At 49.1% G+C, this 21,083-nt stretch overlaps 2 protein-coding genes across 2 annotated transcripts in view; both read left to right on the forward strand.

Moving 5' to 3' along the window:
* LOC118796429 (AT-rich interactive domain-containing protein 1A-like) overlaps nucleotides 1-6,837 on the forward strand; it is a 46,235-nt gene extending 39,398 nt beyond the window's left edge. Inside the window, exons 14-20 of the mRNA XM_036555287.1 lie at nucleotides 565-737; nucleotides 889-1,030; nucleotides 1,216-1,338; nucleotides 1,702-1,798; nucleotides 2,442-3,270; nucleotides 3,361-3,491; nucleotides 3,633-6,837. Of these exons, the coding sequence (XP_036411180.1) occupies nucleotides 565-737; nucleotides 889-1,030; nucleotides 1,216-1,338; nucleotides 1,702-1,798; nucleotides 2,442-3,270; nucleotides 3,361-3,491; nucleotides 3,633-5,528 (3,391 nt within the window). The 3' untranslated portion in view covers nucleotides 5,529-6,837. The remainder of the gene's footprint in view (nucleotides 1-564; nucleotides 738-888; nucleotides 1,031-1,215; nucleotides 1,339-1,701; nucleotides 1,799-2,441; nucleotides 3,271-3,360; nucleotides 3,492-3,632) is intronic.
* Nucleotides 6,838-12,745: 5,908 nt separating this feature from the next.
* On the forward strand, nucleotides 12,746-19,179 carry LOC118769247 (palmitoyltransferase ZDHHC18-like). The gene is made up of 8 exons (XM_036516292.1): nucleotides 12,746-13,474; nucleotides 14,306-14,466; nucleotides 14,998-15,147; nucleotides 17,211-17,348; nucleotides 17,543-17,594; nucleotides 18,084-18,186; nucleotides 18,357-18,469; nucleotides 18,894-19,179. Exons 1-8 carry the CDS (start codon nucleotides 13,236-13,238, stop codon nucleotides 19,009-19,011), a joined length of 1,074 nt encoding a protein of 357 aa, XP_036372185.1. The 5' UTR covers nucleotides 12,746-13,235; the 3' UTR covers nucleotides 19,012-19,179.
* Nucleotides 19,180-21,083: the final 1,904 nt, after the last annotated feature.

A 21,083-nucleotide genomic window follows, 5' to 3' on the forward strand; every position in this document is an offset into this window, starting at 1 on the left:
CTCCTGTCCTGTAGACCCTGTGCTTTAGGCCTGGTGTTTCCTCCTGTCCTGTAGACCCTGTGCTTTAGGCCTGCCCTTTCCTCCGGTCCTGTAGACCCTGTGCTTTAGGCCTGCCCTTTCCTCCGGTCCTGTAGACCCTGTGCTTTAGGCCTGCCCTTTCCTCCTGTCCTGTAGACCCTGTGCTTTAGGCCTGCCCTTTCCTCCGGTCCTGTAGACCCTGTGCTTTAGGCCTGCCCTTTCCTCCTGTCCTGTAGACCCTGTGCTTTAGGCCTGCCCTTTCCTCCGGTCCTGTAGACCCTGTGCTTTAGGCCTGCCCTTTCCTCCTGTCCTGTAGACCCTGTGCTTTAGGCCTGCCCTTTCCTCCTGTCCTGTAGACCCTGTGCTTTAGGCCTGCCGTTTCCTCCGGTCCTGTAGACCCTGTGCTTTAGGCCTGCCGTTTCCTCCTGTCCTGTAGACCCTGTGCTTTAGGCACATTGTGCTTCCCCCCTGTGGTTTAGCTCTGCTGTTTCCCCCTGATCTGGCCACGCTGTGCTCATCCTGCTCTGACTCTCTGCTCTCTCCCAGGAGCAGTGTGAGTCTGCAGGACCCGTTTGCCGACAGCAGCGACCCCGCCTTCCCCAGGCGAAACTCCATGACCCCGAACTCAGGCTACCAACCGGGGATGGGCACCCCCGACGCCATGAGCCGCATGGGCCCCTATGAACCGAACAAGGACCCCTTCAGTGCCATGCGGAAAGGTGAGCGGGACCGCCGACGGGACGAGGGGGGTGCGCGGTGCTCCGGGTGGGCCGTCTGGATCCAGTCTCCTCCTCCTTACGGGGACGCTGTGGGTTTTTGGAGCGCGCCTCGGCTCGTGTGTGAGGTCTGACCCTGTGTTGTTCTCCACAGCGGGAGAGCAGTTCATGTCCCCGGGTCAGGGCTCCAGCGGTGGGATGGGGGAGCAGTACAGCCGAGGGCCCCCAGGGGCCATGGGAAACATGTCTCTGGGCCAGAGACAGCAGTACCCCTACGGGCCAGGCTACGACAGAAGGTAGGGCCGACACGCTACTCTCTGACACACAACCCAGCCTCTTTCACAGAGAGAGAATATGTCCTCAAATATTTCTGTGTCACGACAGAAGGATAGTGCATGTTTTCCATTCAGACTGTGGTGGTAAATAAATGCTGCGTGGGGATCTGACCCACTCTCCACCCGGTGCTGTGTGCCCCTCTCAGACAGGAGCCCGGGATGGGTCCGGACGGTGCCATGGGCCCGGGAGCAGCGCAGCCCAACATGATGCCTTCCAGTGCCGATACAGGGATGTACTCGCCAAACCGCTGCCCCCCACAGCAACAGCGGTGAGTGCCGCCGGCCCCGTCCGCAAGTGCTGATTCAGGATCTGTTTCGGATGCATGGCTGAGAAAATATGGGCTGGCGTTCAGACCGGGGTTTGCTGAACCTTGCTCTCTGCTTTGGGACACTATGAGCCATTGGCTGAGCGTAACTGCTGTGAACGTACTGAACCTGGTACAGTTCTGTGCTGTTGCCTTTCTAACCAGGTGACATTGATACCTGTGAAACTGTGTGTTGTTTTAGATAGCAGGTGTTTTGCCTGAATCCCAGACCCTTTTCTTCTGACGTGGCTGTGGAGCTTATCCCAGAGATGAAATGCTTGGGTTGATGAAATGTTTGTGTTGTGCTTCTGTGTCTGGTCTTCACAGACATGATTCCTATGGTAATCAGTACCCTGGCCAAGGAGCGCCCCCTGGTGGTCCTTACCCCAATCAGCAGTCTGGAATGTACCCACAACCGCAGGCAGTGAGTACATTACATTATATTTCATTACATTATTATCATTTAGTAGATGCTCTTATCCAGTGATTTGCATAAGTCACAATATCCGCAGGATCTGCGTAATGAATCTGACAGGCCAAAATATGTAGCTGTGAGCTGTGTGCTTCATCTAGTTTTTTTTAGTCCACATTAAATCATAGCAATATTGTGAATGGTGTTGGAAAGCATGGCTGTTAAGTTTTCTAAGCTTGATTTCTATACTACAGTTAGGAATACAGTACCAGTCAAAAGACTGGCCACACTTGACTAAGACAATGAGAAATATGCATTCAAAGGGATTTGTCTAAATGATCTGAACACTTATGCTTAACTGCTTGAAATTTGTTTTTAGGACAAATAGAAATAGTGAAGTATGCGTTTCTTTACAAAAAAAATTATTTTAAAACAGTTTGGGGAAACTGTGAAGAATGTAACATGTAACGTTTTTTTTGGTCACTGCATAACTCCATTTTTGCTATGTCATAGTTTTCGTGTCTTTACTATTATTCTAAAATGTGGAAAATATTTAAAATAAAGAAAAACCCTTCTGCGATTATGTGTGTACTTTTGACTGGTACTGTATGTGGATCTGACAGTAACGTGTTCACACGCCTGCCTTCCTCTGCAGAGCTATAAGCGCCCTGTGGATGGGGGCTACGGACCCCCCGCGAAACGGCACGAAGGGGAGATGTACAACGTCCCCTTCAGCGGGCAGCAGCAGGCCCCCCCGCCGGCCGCCCCCCCAGCCCAGCAGGACATGTACAACCAGTACGGCACTGGCTACCCTAGCTCAGACCGCCGGCCCGCCGGTCCGCAGGGTCAGTTCCCCTTCAGCTTCGGCAGGGACCGGGCGCAGGGCACGGGGGCCCACAACGCCCAGTCCTCCATGCCCCCGCAGATGATGGGCAGCCCCATGCAGTCTACCCCGGACGGGCCCCAGGGGGGCATGTGGCAGGGGCGCAACGAGATGGGCTACCCGGGCTACCCCAACCGGCAGGGCCCCGGGGTGCCCGCTCAGGGGCCAGCCTACCACAGCATGAGCCGCTCTGATGATATGATGCCCGCCGACCAGCGCATGAACCACGAGGGCCCCTGGCCAGGCCACCTCAACCAGCGGCAGCCGCCGTACGGCCCGGCGGGTCCCGTGCCGCCCATGACCCGGCCCCTGCAGCCCAGCTACCAGTCGCCACAGGCCATGCAGAACCACATTCCGCAGGTGTCCAGCCCCTCGCCCATGCCCCGCCCGATGGAGAGCCGCACGTCGCCCAGCAAGTCGCCCTACATGCACTCGGGCATCAAGATGCAGAAGGCGGGGCCGCCCGTGCCCGCCTCGCACATCACCGCGGCGCCCGTGCAGCCTCCCCTGATCCGCCGCGACGTGGCCTTCCCCCCGGGCTCTGTCGAGGCCACCCAGCCCGTCCTCAAGCCCCGCCGCCGCCTCACCATGAAGGACATCGGTACGGCCGCCGCCCCTCCGCCGACACCTGCACCGTACCGGAACCAAACGTCGCTCTCGCCGCTAACGCCCCTGCTTCTGCTTCCGACAGGAACTCCCGAGGCCTGGAGAGTGATGATGTCCCTGAAGTCGGGTCTGCTGGCTGAGAGCACCTGGGCTTTGGACACCATCAACATCCTGCTGTACGACGACAGTAGCATTTCTACCTTCAGTCTTTGCCAGGTGAGGCGCTCCAGAGGCCTGATTTGTGCACTGCAGATTGTGTGTGTCTGTCTCTGTGCCTGCGTGTGTCTGTCTGTGAGTAATGGGGGTAATTTTCTGGCAGTGTTTGCTCATGCGCTGGTGTTTCCCTGCCTCCCTCAGCTGCCGGGCTTCCTGGAGCTGGTGGTGGAGTACTTCCGCCGCTGCCTCATCGAGATTTTCGGCATCCTGAAGGAGTACGAGGTGGGCGACCTGGGCCAGAGGACCCTGCTGGATCCCAACGCCCTGGAGCGGGAGGAGTCGGACGAGGAGGAGCCGGAGGAGCAGCTGCCGGAGGATATGGAGGACGAGGACGAGGAGGAGGAAGAGGAGGACGACCGGAGCGAGGGGTCCGAGCAGCAGCAGCGGACCCCGGCGGAGGCCAAGAGGGAGGGCGGCGAGCGTTCGCAGGGCGAGGTCGCAGGGGATGGTCCGGGGGCGGAGGAGGAGAGGGGGGCGGGGTCGGAGCCCGGCGCCACAGTAACGGCGGCCCCCTCCCAGGACCCCGGCACACCCCAGGAGAGGCCCAAGCAGGCCAGCAAGTTCGACAAACTCCCCATCAAGGTGGTGCGGAGGAAGGCCCCCTTCGCGGCGGGCCGCTCGGGCAGGCCGGGCCGGCCGCAGGAGTTCGACAGCGGGCTGCTACACTGGAGCATCGGCGGCGGCGACACCACCGAGCACATCCAGACCCACTTCGAGAGCAAGATGGACCTGACGCAGCTGCGGAAACGGGCGCCCGCCACCCCGCCCGGCAGGAAGAAGGCCGTGCCGGCGGACGCCGAGCCGGAGGACGCGGAGAAGAGCAAGGCGAAACCCGGGGAGGACGCGAGCGCGCTCCCCAACCCCGCCGCCGAGAGGACCGGCGCCGCTGCCAGCATCACGGCCACCATCGACGACGTGCTGTCCGCCCGCCCGGGCTCCGTCACCGAGGAGGCCGTGCGGGGCTCGTCCGAGGGCCACCAGGAGAACGGCAAGTTCCTCTTCAGCATCAACCCGGCGCAGAGCCGGCGCAACATCAAGATCCTGGAGGACGAGCCGCACAGCAAGGACGAGGCCCCCCTCAGCACCCTGTCGGACTGGCAGGACTCGCTGGCCAGGCGCTGCGTGTGCGTCTCCAACATCGTGCGCAGCCTCTCCTTCGTGCCGGGCAACGACCCCGAGATGTCCAAGCACGCCGGCCTGCTGCTGCTGCTGGGCCGCCTCATTCTGCTGCACCACCGGCACCCCGAGCGCAAGCAGGCGCCCCTCACCTACGAGAAGGAGGAGGAGGAGGAGCGGGGCGCGGCCGCGCACAGGGACGAGTGGTGGTGGGACTGCCTGGAGCTGCTACGCGAGAACAGCCTGGTCACCCTGGCCAACATCTCGGGCCAGCTGGACCTCTCCATCTACCCCGAGAGCATCTGCCTCCCCCTGCTGGACGGCCTGCTGCACTGGGCCGTCTGCCCCTCGGCCGAGGCCCTGGACCCCTTCCCCACGCTGGGGGCCAACGGCTCGCTCTCCCCGCAGAGACTGGTCCTGGAGACCCTGAGCAAGCTGAGCATCCAGGACAACAACGTGGACCTCATCCTGGCCACGCCCCCCTTCAGCCGGCTGGAGAAGCTGTACGGCACACTGGTGCGCCTGGTGGGCGAGCGCAAGGTGCCCGTCTGCCGGGAGATGGCGGTGGTGCTGCTGGCCAACCTGGCCCAGGGCGACAGCCTGGCGGCCCGCGCCATCGCCGTGCAGAAGGGCAGCGTGGGAAACCTGCTGGGCTTCCTGGAGGACAGCCTAGCCGCCACGCAGTTCCAGCAGAGCCAGAGCTCCCTCTTGCACATGCAGGGGGCGCACTTCGAGCCCACCAGCGTGGACATGATGCGGCGGGCGGCGCGCGCCCTGCACGCCATGGCCAAGGTGGAGGAGAACCACTCGGAGTTCACGCTCTACGAGTCGCGGCTGCTGGACATCTCCGTGTCCCCGCTCATGAACTCGCTGGTGTCGCACGTCATCTGCGATGTACTGTATCTGATTGGCCAGTCATGACAGCCGTTGGGGTGCGCCTCGGCCACTTTCCGTTCCCCCCCCCCACACACCCCCCTCTCCCCTTCCGTTTTCTTTGCGTGTCTGTTGTTGCGCGTGAGTGGAGAAAACTTAAAAGCAAAACTGACTGTTTTTGTCCTTTTTTTAATTTATGCAAAAAAAAAAGCCCACCTGGGATTCCACTGTCTGCCCCTTTTCGCCCTGCTTCTCACTAAAGGAGGGATGTGACGAAGGAGTGGCGGCTCTACGAAACGCACGACGTGGTGAAACTAATAAAGACGAGCGGGTCGGCCTGGCCTTGGAGAGTGCGCTGCCTAGCGGGAAGGAAATTTTTTAATAAAAAAATGAAAAAAAAAACATACAAAAAAAATAAAACAAAACTGTAACCAAAGTTGCTGTCTCGTTTACAGTGAGTTTGGGGGATACATGCGCCCTCTCTCTCCCTGGGGGGGAGGGGCTGTGTGGAGAATACAATTTTATGGTTCATATTTGGAGGCTATCCAGACTTCTGGACTCTTGTGTGGTATAATTGCTGTAACTTGGATGCTCTATATTCTGCCCTACAAGAACCAGGTTATCGGCTGTGAACAGATGTCTTTAAATGGGAGGCCTGTGCAGTAGATTGTAGGACTTTTTCTGTACTGTACACCTTAAAACGAAACTGTAACCATACTGTAATAATACTGTTTCACACTGAGAAACGCTGGCTCCACAGCAGAATTGTAGTTTTTAAAAAATGTTTTTAGTTACCGTTGAAGAGAGAAAAAAGGCTTTCCCCCCAAAGTATTGTGGACCTACAACACCCCGACCTCTTCTCTTTAACCCTCGATTGTATGAATTGACCCTTAAAGACATCACCTCTTAGGACTGGTTCTCAACTTTAGATGCGGCCTTGGCCGCATTGTATATATGACATTGTACATTACACTCTCTCTCTCTCTCTCGCTCGCTCTCACTCCTGTCTTCTGAAGCTCCTCACCCTTTTTATCTTTAACCAATGAGAAATTACGACACAAGTCCACTTCCCTGCATCGAGCCCCGCCCTGCATCAAGCCCCGCCCCCATGATTATTTAACCCCTCCTCCAGCGCCACCCCCTCCCTCCGCCCTGCCCCGCCGGTGAGACGCGCAGCCGAAGCTGTGTGCGTAGTTAGCTGCTGTCCCCCCGCCACTCAGGCACATCATATTTTGGTTCCTTTCCAATCAAGGTGTGGAGAACAAGACAAAAGAAACCTCTTCCAGGTTCAACTTCAGCTCCTTATTCAACAAAGGAAAATCCCGATGAAGAAACACAGATTGAAATTTCTTTTTTTTTTTTCCAGTGATATGGATTCTGCATATTTGTATTTCAGACGATGTAGCTAAAAAACTTGATGTAAATTCCTCTTTTTTTCCTTTTTTGGCTTAATGAATATCATTTATTCAGTATGAAATCTTTATACTATATGTTCCACGTGTTAAGAATAAATGTACATTAAATCTTCGTAAGACGTTTGTGATGGTTTTATTCATTTGTTGGGAGGCTGTGCTGTAATGCTGTGTTGTAATAGCTGTTTCTGGGAGAATGTGGGGAGTAGCAGGGTTGTGCATACTCCCAGAGCCTGCTAGGTTTCAGCTTTGTTACACCTACCTACACTGCATTTCCTTGAACCTGAAAAGCCCTGAAAGCCCTGAAAAGGGTTACTTCCTCAAGGTGCTGGCTGCAACTTCCTTAAACAGATTTCATAAAAACTGCCTTCACAATGCATCCATACAGAAACAAAGAGCTTTTGCCATATGTATGTAGGAAGTGACGTTTTTAAGTATTCGTTCTTAAGGCAGCATGTTGGCAAATGTACTTTTTCTGTTACAGTGCATGTTGAACTTTATTAGTTGTGTTCAAAACAACAGAAAATTTTTTGTATGTTGTTAGCATAGCCGTTCATTAACGACGTTATCTCAAAATCTGTTAACGCCTCCGTGTTTCCCCGCTTGGCCGTCTTTCAAGGGTCATTGTCTCCCTCTAGATACATCAACATGGATCCATCTCCCTGTGTTGCACAAGTAGCAGAAACAGTAGTTTCAGTGTAACCTGTTTGGAGTTACTGTGTGAACTGCAAATGATGTAACAGCGTTCACCATCCTGTGTGTTACTGCTGCAGCAAAGTGCACCGATTGGCAGTTGATTCTATTTAGTGCCGTTGTGAAATGAGATGGAAAACATTGGCAGTTCAGTGGTGTGCTTTATGGGTGTATAAAAATGCAGGTAAAACAGATGGTAATGTTCCTCTAATATAGTGATTCTCTGTGGAGAGGTTTGTGGGTCAAGCGGTGATGTGGAAAAGTGGTCGTCAAATGGAAGCTCATATCTAGCGAGATGAGATGCTGTTCCTTGTGTTTATAACGATAGCCTACACCTTTGCAGATGGGTTTACCCGGGTTGTACTGTTGTGTCAATTTCTCTTTTTTCCCTGTGCTCTAGCTTTTATAACCTGCTCTGTGTTCACAGGTTAAATTTGCAATTGGCAGAAGTGTAGCATAGTGGTAAGGTGCAGGGCTTGTAATCAAAAGGTTGTCGGTTCACTTCCCCACTGGGGCAGTGCTGCTGTACCCTTGGGCAAGGTACTTAACCCATAATTGCCTTAGTAAATATCCAGCTGTATGAATGGATAGCATGTAAAAATTGTGACATTTGTAAGTCGCTCTGGATAAGTGTTTGCTAAATGCCAATAATGTAATGTATATGATATAATTGGATTTGATTATTGTGTCTAAAAAACATTTTCAAGTTTAATTTTAAAAGCTTTCAGAGGCTGGAACTGACATGGTTTTCTTGGGGTCCTGGACCTACATGAAGAACTAAAGGTATCACCAGAAGGCTGGTTTAGATCCTTGTATAAGAATTAAAATACAGGTGGATGTTGTGGTTTTCAATATGGCCCTCAGAAGTTGGACATCAGAACCTATGTGGTAATGCCAAAGCATTATGAAAAAGAATGGGGGTGGGGTTCTAGTAAGAAGCAGTGCTACTTTTACATTATGTTACATTCAGCAGACGCTGTTACTGAGAGCGACTTCCAGCACAAGAGGACTGAAGTGTACTTGTGCACTCTCTCTTCCTTTAGGTCAATGGCCGCTTCCACAGAGCAGAGATGTAGGGGTCCTGTGTGGCGTGATGAGGGAGGAAAGGTCGTGTGTCTGCTGTACTGTCATGCATGATGAAAACCTGTTATCCATAATAGCTAACAGTTAATCAGTATCTCACTACCATCCTGACCACAGTGTTGCTGCTTACGGTCTCTGGCCAGTGCCACGGCCTACCCCTAGTAGCCTCCGCCTCTGTGACAAGCACCCCCTATAGGGGAGCCATGTCCTCACACCTTGCTGTCCCTCTGTGTCCGTCACAGTGTGGTCTCCACCAGGGGGCGTACTTTAACGGTTGTGTACGTGGGTTTAAGAGAGATCTGAAGGGAGAGTGCCATCACAGATGTTCCTTCGTTGGCCACAGCACCCTCGGTCATCAGCCATGGCTTCTGTAAAGCCCTAATAGCTGCTCTCCACTATTCAACCACGGCAGTTACTTTGTCGTTTATAGTCATACCTTCTCCTGTAAGTAATTTCCCGCAGGATGTACATTAGTATTACTTTAATAGCAACTCCAGCCAGGCCAATGTTTGACAGAATGGATAGGTTCAAGCATGAAATCCATTATTCTGATTTGTTATAGCAGCCACACTCTCAGTCATAGCTGTTGTGCCATGGTGCAGGGGATTTCCAGTATGTTTGGGCATATACATATTGTATTGTTCAAACGGAAATGTCAATCACGGCACTGGGTTCGCCAGTCTGACGTTTAATGGGGTGACTCGGTCAAGGTGCTGCAACTTGTCATTTTCTGATGCATTTTTATGAGTGTGAAAGGTTTTTGCTCATGTTTCCAAGTGGCAGAGGACTGAACTGCAAATGTTTATAATGCCCATTTGGCAAGGTTGCAGGGATTGTCTGTGAAGACATAAGAAAGGTGAAAAGCCACCCCCCCCCAAAAAAAAAAAAAAAAAAAACAGGCTGAGGGCCAGGCCTGATGGGATGGGGCTAGATGTTGGATGCTCCTCTCAGCAGCATTTCAGCTGCTGGGAAATGCGGACAGCAGACCGTGGGATTCTGCACCTCTGATCTTGGCCCCAACCATTCACATTTTGCAAGACTTCAGTCACAAATTCCCAGCAGCCCTTGTACCCTTATCAGGGTGATGCCATTTGTCTTGGAGGAGGGTGCCATTATCAAAGTGTAGAGATTTTTAGTTCCCACAAAGAAGTGAATATTAGGTGCCATGTTGGACTGCCGGCACCTAAACTGAAGTCATTTTTGAAAACTCTGCACCTCAGGTGCAAGGTACTCTATTCATTTTTTTTTCCTGTCACTTCTGAAAAATTGCCATCAAACCCAATTTCACAAAAACTCATGCAGTATATAAAGTTCGTTAAGGGGGAAGGACGGCAGTGTAGTAGCGTAGTGGTTAAGGACTCGTGACCAAAAGGTTGCTGGTTCAATTCCCCGCTGGGGCACTGCTGTTGTGCCCTTGGGCAAAGTACCTAACTCCAAATTGCCTCAGTAAATATCCAGCTGTATAAATGGATTACATTGTAGCTGATGTAAGTTGCTCTGGATAAGAGTGTCTGCTAAATGCAAATAATGTAATGTAATGCATCTGATATCTGTAGGTCTCATGATTTGGCTGCACTTTGCAAAATGTGGTCAAAAATGCCACAATTTCCAGTTTACCGGCAGCCATTTTGTGCTTGGTCCTCAGTCATTTGTATATCTTTAAGATCTGAAAAGAAACAAAGACTAGAAATCTTTATCTCCCTGTGCAGTCAGTATTCACACTATATCAACTGTGGATAGCATACATTTGAGAAAATAACATGAATACAGATGTGTAACCAATAGTACTGTTTTTACAGTGTATCAGTCACTCAGTGGCTTTGATACAGTTCCTTTTTGCAGTCGGATGCACTGTGCACTTTTGCGACAGTAAAAATGAAAGACACTACTATATAAATAGATCTGAGGCCGCATGCAGATATACATTGCACTTCCTTTCTAGTTCCTTCCCATTTAGTGAAAAGCAGTCTGACTGCGCGTTAGTGCTTTGTCCTTTTCACCACTCTTGTGAACAAAACGAACGGTGTTGTCTGCAGGCTGAACTACTGTCAAGCACACTAACACAGGCATCTGAGCTGCCACAGGGCAGCACTTTTCCCCCAGTGTCAGTGGGGTTGGACAAGGTGCCACAGCCTTTCTCCGGGAATGGGGCATTACTATAACCTTAGCAACAGATAGGAAGTCGGTGACAGTATGTGGTGGATAGCTTTTTGGTTATTATTACCTCTCTTAGCTGCTGGCTTTGAAAAAGAGGGTTTATCTTGGAGCTTTAGCCGCGTGTTTTTTAGGAAGATTTGCTTCCCTGTCTCTGATCTCGGGGAGGTTAAAACGTGATCGCAATTGCTTCTGCCTTTCACTTCCGTTTCTTCAGGGCTCTGCATGTACAGTACTGGGTAATTGCACGCAGGATGATGGCCCCATCTTGTGGCTGTTCGTGGAAGTGCAAGCCGGGCCTCCAGACCTTTGTTTCTCTACAGAAACCTGCCATCTACTCGCATTTAGTGTTTAAGCCTGTAGCACTCGACGCAGTAACGCCAGTTTTGTTGTGTAGACTGAGCAATTCCAATGCAACAATGAAAATGTCGGGTTAATATCTCTGTTCTACGGCTTTAAACAAATTTACATGACATGCAGTGTTGATCCTAAATGTTGACGAAAAATGACAGCCTCCTGTTGAAATAATTTTTCACCACTTGTCCAATGATGTACCATCCAATACATGGAGGCTTTTCATATTTTATGTGTATTTTTGAAATGCAATACCTGCATTACCCTCATTTTAACTTTGGTAGTAGATAGTAGCAAATACATTTGGAAATTTGTCTGTTGGAAGACAGGTGCAGTGAGCTGTGCTGTGCACCTTAGTGTGAAACCTTGATGGTTGATGGTTGTGATGTGATGATGATTCCGGAGCTCCTGTAAAAACATGGGTCTCTTAATTGGTCACAAAATATATAATGTAAAACTGTCAGCACATGTCATATTGTCCTGGATCTGTGTGCATGCGAAGAGCGTAAGAGTCAAATGTACTACTCTCGCACCGCTCTCAGTCCAGCTGTCCTAACATCCTGATACAGCGAATCCAGCGAACAGTACCGTGTTTCAGACTACTGTAAATCTCCCGAGAACTCACTCTCTTTAGTGTGTGTGTGTGTGTGTGTGAGATGTTAGTCAATGTTTCGACATTTGCATGCATATGCGAGTCATTTGAACCGATGCTCATTTACCATAGCAGTCCCAAGAATCTCGAAAGAGTCGCAGATCATTAAGATACGGTTAATTTCTTAAGAGTATCATACAGTGTGATACCCACCCATAGCATGCCTTTTAGGGTCAAGAACAGCACATTTAAAGTTCCCCTCTGTATCCGCGCACACGTTGCCAGTCGGAGTTCAGACGTCATTGAGCAAAACGTCAAGGAGACTAGAGCCGGCCAGGCGGTGCTGACTCTGTGCTGGGAGCCTTGCACGAAGGATAATGTTACTGGTTGCTAGCGTCATTTTAAGGGGGAAGCTAGCGAGCTAACGAGCCGCATATTTTTGGTAAAACCCAACGCGGTGGTATTTGAGATGATTACATTAATCAGTTGTTTTTAAATAGAATTCTACTCAGTCGGGTCAAAAAGAGACCTGGAATTGCAACTGCAACGTTAGCTAGCTAGCCATCAGGGGAGACACAGGAACGATGATCAAGAAGAATCACTAGTTAGATACATACAAATTATCGACTCGATACTGCAGGTCAGCCACCGTCCTGAACTGTGAATATGCTAGAGTTTAGCGACTTAACAACTAACGTTATGCAAATATAGGTGACAGGAAGCAAGAATGCCAGCTAGCTAGCTGTTTCAGTTCGAGCTAATGGTGATGCTTGTTACCTAATATTTGCTAGCAAAAATAAAACATGAAGCTACCTAACAACAATTGCATGGATCAGACAACTGAATGAAACGATTACACGTTCAGCTAAATAAACGGGCCATCACAGCTACAGCAGGTGTAGCTAACGTAGCCTGTTTCGCAGAATATGACATGCATTTATGCTAGCTAGCAACTAATAAGTAACAGTAACGTTAGCTAGAGCTGAGTTGATGTTTTGTTTGGAAAATGTGTCCGTCTATTGATTCATGGGTTACCTAGCCACTGTACGTCGCTGCTCGTCAAAAATTATGTTTTATCTTGCAAACTAGCGAGATTACTACGTCACCGACTAAGGTGGGTAACTGTTAGCCAGCTAGAACTAGTAGCAGGCTAGCACTCTCTCGCTAAATGTTTTCAGCCAGCTAGCCAGTTAGCAAGCCATCCATAGCAACGTCGAATATCGAAGAATCCCGCTGGAAGTTAGCTTGTCAGCTGCAATTAAATTGTGCCCTGTGACTTTATCTGGTGGCTTCCTGGATGGTAGCGTTAAATTGCAATGAGGAATCTAACGCCTTCAGCCTTGGTCGTGACAGAGCAAACAGCTGATGAGTAATAATTACACTTCTCCAGGACTTTCAGGAAACGGCCGTAGCTGGGATCGCCTCTACAGCTACGTGATTGGGAAAAAACACAGGTCTTGAAAAACCATGAAAAACTGCGAATATCACCAAATCGATCCTCAGGCACCTTCGACCCCCAACCCCACGCTTCCACCGCCAATAAATGCGAATAAAAAAGTCACACGGGCGCGGAGAAAATGGCAAGCTTTCCCGGGAAGGAATCGGTTCTACTGTGATGGACGGATCATCGTGGCTCGGCAGAGCGGCGTTCTTCCTCTGACACTTGGCCTTATCCTCATCACCAGCACTCTCTTCTTCATATTCGAGTAAGTGCACCGTCAAACTGTGTTTTACGTTCCCCGGCTTGTTTTATTTACAAATTAAACCGATGTATGTTAGAATGTAGCTGCTGTCATATAGTCTCAAGTATTACACTTCCTAGTCGTTTTAATATTTCGACATTAATTTGCGCAATTTTACGCATAGCAGTTGGCTATATTAAATATGTATAAAACATTATATTTGATTTCGCCAAACCTGGATGGTGCCTCCTTCAGATACAGGATTGGTTGTTCCCGGGAGGCGTTGGTGAAGCCGGCAGCCTCCGTAAAGGCAGCCGAAATGCTGGGGTCTACCGGTTGGCACACGGGTGATTTGTGGTGTGTAGGGCATTGATGTGATTCAGAGGTTTGCAACGCAGAAAGTGTTTTTCAGTCGAATAGGTGATTCTGTAATTGAAACGAATGGAGAAGTTCCGAGAAGAAGCACAAGGGTTGTTTGTGGTGGCTGTCGCTGTCACACCTCTGTTTGCTAACCGTGAAGGACAGTACCTCTCTGTACTCCTTTCAGTCGGAGTCACTGTGCTGGGAAGGCCTGTGGCAGGGTTACACAACTCAGGTCCTGGAGGGCTGTGGTTCGGCCACTTAAATAGCTTTTACAGGTTGTGTACACCTTCTTCGTCAGAAAGTATTTTAAGATGTAGGACAAGGGCTTATTACCCTATTTAACTAACTGCCCAGGTTTAATGACAACCAGAGATCTTTTGACCCCCCCCCCCCTTCCCAGGACTAGAGTTGTGCAGCCATAGTCTAGAATTGTGAAGTTTTAGAATCAATAGAATCATTCCACAACCCCCGACACCCCCTTCCCCCCCATAGCTGCCCCTTCCTGGTAGAGCACCTGACCAGCTGCATCCCTGTGATTGGAGGAGTGCTGTTCGTCTTTGTGGTCATCTCCCTCCTGCAGACCAGCTTCACTGACCCAGGGATCCTGCCCAGAGCTGGGCCGGACGAGGCCGCCGATATCGAGAGACAGATTGGTAAGAGAACTGACATGGACAGAAAAACGCATACCCACACATACACATACACACATACACACACATGCACACCCACAGGTGCACAGACATATCCTTAATGAGAGAAGTGTGTTCCTCTTTGTCTTCTGAAAGATGGCACAGTATTTTATGGTGGTCTGTCTATGAGTTAGCAAAGTACTCACAGAAAGTAGTTGATTGGCAGCAATATGGTGTTGCCTGTTGGTCATTGGGTTTCCCCTTTACATGAAAATGGCAAAATCTTTCTGCACTTGTGGCACCAACTCCTGAATGTTGTGAATGTTGAAACCACTGTAAGCCATGTGGCCAGTTTTCACATGCATGCAGCAATACTCAGAGTTAAGAAAAACTATTTCTGAATGGCGGCAGAAAAATACACGATTTTACATGAGTTCTGGTCTCGCACAGGATGGTGCACACAGCCGTGAACGTACGCTTGTCCGTTTCATTGTCTTGGTGCTTGCTGCATCGCTCTCTCCCTCTCCCTCTCCGTCTCTGTGGTCCCGTACACAGACAACGCAGGCTCCTCCTCCTACCGCCCCCCACCGCGCACAAAGGAAGTGCTCATTCGCCAGCAGGTGGTGAAGCTAAAATACTGCTTCACCTGCAAGATGTTCCGCCCCCCCCGGACGTCCCACTGCAGCCTCTGTGACAACTGTGTAGGTAAGGAGGGGAAGAGGCAAGGCCCACGCTCTTATTCAGTCACTCCCACATTTACTGTGGACACCTCCATGTCCACCTCCACAGCTACTGTAGACAACAATTATATACAAACTACACTGTCATCCATTGGTTGAAAAATTTTGCTGTAACAATTGAGCTGGTACACTAGTCCCTGAATGGTCAGACCCACAGTGTGAACACATCTCTTATAAGGTAGGAAATAGTTGGCCAAGTAGTGAGTTGGGTAAGTCCTTAGCTTGCTAGCAGAGTTTGTGGCTGGCTGACCTTGTCATCTATACTGATGATGTGGTGACGACACACTTTCTCAAAAAGTACTATTTATCATTAAGACTTGAAGGAAATGTTTTACCGTTACAGAGATCAGTAAAAGTACATCTAATATGGAAGTTGGGGAATTTACCGTAATTGAGGAACTCTTTTCTTTTGAAGTTATCTTTGTATTTTCTTATTTGGTATTTTGACATCACGTCCTGGTGTTATAGTGGCATGTTCATTTTTACTCTAGCCAAGTGCATTAGAGTGCTTACAGTAGACAGTCCCACACATACTATGTAATGCTCTCTGAATGCTCACTGTAGACACACCCAGGCTGACAGTAGATGCCATCGCATTTTATGTCCATGTTATACTCCAGCAGCCCACACTGAGTGTACTGTATCTGACTGCACAGGTGCAGCATGTAAAATGTAACATTGTTCTGTGCATAGCTCCTTCAATGCCGTTTAGGACAACAGACGTTAGGACTCAGCTTGCCTTGTACCCACTGAAAGATTTCGAAAGATTGGACTTTTCGTTTCATAATGACTGCTTTAGAGGAATCCACCTGGCTGCTTCACCTGCACCCAGTCAGAGTGAGAAGGGAGAGGACTTTTGACATCCAGGTGCAGACTCTTCCACAAAGACAGGACACCTTTTTTGGGCATATCATCACATTTTATTAACATCACATTTATTAACACATCATTACTTAGGCTTAGTGGACCGTGAGCTGCTGTGCTTCATGGTGAAGCTGGAAAAAAGAAAGTCATGTACTCTGTGGTGCAGTCGTTATTCGTTTGTGAATGCTGGCATCTAAACTGTGTCAGTGAACCCTTACTCTCTTCTGGCATCCATGCTTGTGTGATGGGCCTTTCGTGTTCAAACGGTGCTCTAATATATCACCGTGACTCACACTCTGTACTCATGACTCACTCTTCGATGACTCATTCTGCAAAAGGGCCATTTGTAGCGATTGAATTCGATTTGCCCGTGCTCTTACAGTGTTAGAGCCCCGAGGACTCTTCGAGAACAGTGCTGGCATCTCCTAAAAAAAAATGTCTGGTCTCGTAAAAAAATGTGTTGCTGTATGATACTGTCCTAATAAGTGTTTCAGTGCTCCTGCGTGCCAGCGGCTGTCTAAATCAGGGCAGGAACCCTGGAGCGGGGTGGCTGGATTCCAGCGAGAGGGCCGTGATAGGGCAGCGTTACGTAAGCTGTGAGCACGCACAGTGGTCTAGAAATGTTGGCAAGCCCTGCTCACACCGCACAGTGCGTTACTTGAAGCCCTGTTGTGAACTAGATTGTTTGGAAGCGAATCCGGTTTTCCCGCAGGCACGGTGTTATAAATAGGGGTTACATTCCCAGGGAGTCCATCAATAATGCACAGCGATGGGCTCTAAAATGTGCAGTCTGCCTGGCTCAGGATTTTTTTTCTTGGGTTTGATTTCTGATACAGTGTCTGCACATGCATCTCACCAAGTATGGAGTTGTCATCCATGTTTGTATTTTAATGATTGTGGAACATTATGCCTAAACCAATAAGTAATTATTTGCAAAATGTTTTTCGCATGCATACACATTCACACCCGTGCACACATTCATTTACACGCGCATGCACACACACACACACACAGACACACACACACAGAGCTTTCAGTCAGACAGCGGTGTCGTAGCATCATGGAAGTACGTGTTCCGGGCGTGTAGTGTGATTCATGCTCTCCGTAGAGACGTATTGTTTGACGCAATGCATCGTGGGTTAACGTGCGCCTCCCTCCCTGCAGAGCGGTTTGATCATCACTGCCCCTGGGTGGGCAACTGCGTGGGCAAGCGCAACTACCGCTTCTTCTACAGCTTCATTGTGTCCCTCTCCTTCCTAACGGCCTTCATCTTCGGCTGCGTCACCACCCACCTCGCCATGCGTACGTAACCCCCCCCCCCTTCCCCTGGGCCAGTTCAGTGGCTTTGCAGTTTGTGTGTGGTGTGTGTATATTTGTGTGTGTGTGTGTGTGTGTGTGAGAGTGAGATGCTGCAATGGCTCCCCCTAGTGCAAGTGCAGTGTCACTGCAGTTTGCATGTGCGCCCTTCTGTACTTAGAGCCTTTTCTTCCCCTTAGGCTCCCAGGGAGGGAAGGGTATCATCTTCGCCCTGCAGCAAAGCCCTGCCAGATATCCTTTATCTCTTACGATATGTGAAGCGTTACGCCCAGTTCTGTGGTCCTACTTCACAACAGTGAATATAAAAACATGTTTGACAAATTCTGAGATTTGTTAGAAAGGAAGAATAGTTTCAGCCATAAATGAGTACCTGCAGACTGAGTTACTTATGGTGGGAATAATGTATTGCTTAAGAATTTTTAATGAATACATTTTGAAAATGCTGTACAGAAATGTTGTATGCCAGATTTCTCACATTCCAAGGGACTGATTAGATGTTAAAGTGTAATGTGTAAAGTGTATAATATTTGGTAATATGGGTCTAATTCAATGGTTTTTGACAGCCAGGTTTTTTTTTTACAAATTACCATGAATTTTAGAGACATATTTCCATGTTTGTTGCAGGCAGTGTTTTAAATTTCATTCTATTTGCCTAACCGTTAGTGCTGGTCCTCCTCCTAATTTTTATTATGTTGTAGTCCTTGACTCCCCCTCCTGCACTGCCGTAGAGCTGGTGGTGTGCTTCTTCTCTGTCTGGTCCATCTTGGGCCTCTCAGGGTTCCATACCTACTTGGTGGCCTCCAATCTCACCACCAATGAAGACGTGAGTAGTCCGCTGTGCTTTAGCCCTTTTATCACATCAAATGCATCTAATTATGAAAATTTGCAGGTTTATCTGGGATCTCCTATTTCCCTGCTGTTGTGTTGCATTTTGCTGACTGTGTGTGGTGTGTGTGTATGGTGTGTGTGTGTGTGTGTGTCTCCTTTGTGCAGATAAAAGGCTCCTGGTCGGGGAAGAGTGGGTCAGAAGGCTCAAGGAATCCCTACAGCTATAACAACATCTTCATGAACTGCTGCGCGGTTCTGTGCGGGCCCATGCCCCCGAGGTAAGCCTGAGCGGGCACCAGGTACTTTCTCTCCTCTACCCTGATCAACCCAGGATCAGCACACCTGACCAAAGTTCCAGCCTCAAACATCATATGAAAGAAGCCAACACTGAGTCAAGTGCAGTGTTTGAAGGAGGCTGTCCCTACACTCAGGGTTTTATACGTGCTTTTAAGTCTTCTGGCGGCCAGCCGGGTCACGTGAAGCTGGCAGAATGAATAGAAGGGTCAGAGCTGCCGGGCATTCTTGGTTGATTGTCGTCTTCAACTCTGTGTGTCTGTTGATGACACTGCACAAGAGAACTAGTGATGGCACTTTTTTTGAGGTACACTCCTGGTAATGTTTGTGTTTTGACATACACTCCTGGTAATGTTTGTGTTTTGAAGTGCACTCCTGTCTAACCTTCTCTCTGTTCTATCTCCCCAGTCTGATTGACAGAAGGGGCTTCTTACAACCAGATGAAGCTCTGCCGGCTGCCACAGAGATCGATCTGCCTTCCCTAGAGGCCAAAAATGACATCAGCATGGTAGGCGGAGCCTCTTAGCACAGGTTTATGCCTTGGATGATCCCCCACCCATCACACAACCCTTATGAGACTCGTGGCCTTGTGTCCAGACCGCTCCCCTGGGGGCATGCCGAACCCCTGACTTGCTGAGGAGGTGGATGGGGTGGAGTGAATGGCAGTGGAAGAGAGAACTTGTGGTGTTTGACCAATGGCAGTGGAAGAGAGAACTTGTGGTGTTTGACCAATGGCAGTGGAAGAGAGAACTTGTGGTGTTTGGCCTACTACCACTGACATGTTCAAGCCGTCCTTGCATGTGGAGTCTGCGTACTAAGTTGACTGATGGGGTGAGCTAGTTTTATTTCTGGAGTCTTTTTGTTTACATTTATTTTTTTTTGTTTTCCGCTGTATAATGTGTCACGGTCAGTGCTGTCCCTGTATTGAAGATGGGGCTTGAGGAGTCTGAAGTGCGTCAAGTTCCCAGAGCTTGTCAGATCAGAACCAGAGACCCAGAGTCTGGGTGCCCTCTGTCAGACCGATCTCTGTGGTGCTGCCCTTCTGTGTGGAAAAAGCGGCTGACCCTCTGCAATTCTGATGCTGCTGCTGCTCGGCGTTTGGTATTGATTGACACCCCAGTGAGACGCATTCTCTATGACAGGCGACAGCAATCCAGAGCTGTTTTAACTGTTCAGGTTTTTCAGAGGCCTTTCTCCTTTCTTGTGAGCGACAGAGATATCCTCAGCCTTAAGGTCATGGCCGTAGGTGTGACGCCTCGGCTGATTGGTGGGGACTGGGGGCAAAATGGCCGTCTTGCGTCACCCCACTTGGGTGCCATTCATTGGTTAGCCAGCCATTGGCTGAGCCAAGCCTCCCCCTCACTGTGGCCTCTAAGAGCCATGAAAGCTGCTATATAAACACAAACTATTGTTATGATCATTTTGATGTTAATATCGAGTTGACAGATGCTGAATCAGTTGATGAAGAGGGCCTACCTCACATTCGTCAGGCAAATCCTGTATTACAGAGTAATTAAAATTCCTAGGGTGCATCAGTGCTGTGTCTTGTTTGGCTTCAGCTCCAAATGAGGTCGTCTGACTCTTACTGTACAGGAATGAGGTGGGTCTGACTTTGAGCTCTGCCTCACTGCGACACAAAGAGACATTGGTGTGAGTATTTGTAATAGTGTGCCTTTCTCAGTTTCAGTTAGATTAAATCTGTTCTGTTGGGGTTAAACCGGTTTTGTGTGCTCAAAAAGGGAGGTTACGTTTGTTTGTATATAGGACAGTGGGTGTGCGTACAGTTGATTTTTGTTATCTGTGGGAGGTTTTTCCACTGTTGCACAAGTGTGGAGTTTGTGTGTAGCACTTGCTTGTTTCCGTGCAAGATGCACGTTTTTAGCAGAGGTGTGAAACTGAGGGGTCTGTCCTGTTGACTGTTGCTGTTGTTGATCGCGTAGCGCGTGCTATATGCATCACAGCTGTGTCTGTGCTCCCCACACTCTCACAGACACAGCTGTGACACATACTGTATACTATGCGCAGTACGACCCATTCTCCCACACGCTTTCTTAATTTAAGACTAATCTGCCTTGTTTAATTTGTGTTTGAAAGTGTAAATATTTTATCCCTGCTGGATTAACTGCTTTCATTTAAGGCGAATGAAATTATAAAGATTGCTTTTTTTTACTACTGACAATAAACTGTTTAAAAGTCCACTCACTGTTCAGTTGACTTTGTTTAATTTATTTAACTGTGAATTATTTAGCATTATTTTCATTTTTGTGTTGTTTATCCCGTATAATAATAGTTTGTCCCCATAAAATAATCATTTTATTTTCTGTAGATTTACAGTTTATACAGCTGCGTTACAGTTGGTATATATAAGATGCAGTCTTCTCAGTGTATGTCAGTGGGTGTGGCATTTGACACATTGTCCATGTAGCCTGAAACTGATATGACCTCAGATTGATTAAAACAAGGGCTAATGGAACTGCACAGCAGTAATTTGAATGAACTAATGATTCACATTGCAGCATGATTAAGTAAAAGGTTCCCCAACTTTTCACCTTGATGGTTCTGTTTTTATTTTGTTCACATTGTATTAAGTACTTAATT

The sequence above is a fragment of the Megalops cyprinoides genome, chromosome 21, assembly GCF_013368585.1.
Source record: "Megalops cyprinoides isolate fMegCyp1 chromosome 21, fMegCyp1.pri, whole genome shotgun sequence".
NCBI classification, from domain to species: Eukaryota; Metazoa; Chordata; class Actinopteri; order Elopiformes; family Megalopidae; genus Megalops; species Megalops cyprinoides.

Bases quoted from the DNA above. Each gene is read 5' to 3' on its own strand.
- LOC118769247 (XM_036516292.1), top strand. From the start codon at position 13,236: ATGAAAAACTGCGAATATCACCAAATCGATCCTCAGGCACCTTCGACC. The intron at 14,467-14,997 runs GTAAGAGAACTG...TCCCGTACACAG, and splicing joins CGATATCGAGAGACAGATTG to ACAACGCAGGCTCCTCCTCC. The intron at 17,595-18,083 runs ATATCCTTTATC...CCCCTCCTGCAC, and splicing joins CTGCAGCAAAGCCCTGCCAG to TGCCGTAGAGCTGGTGGTGT.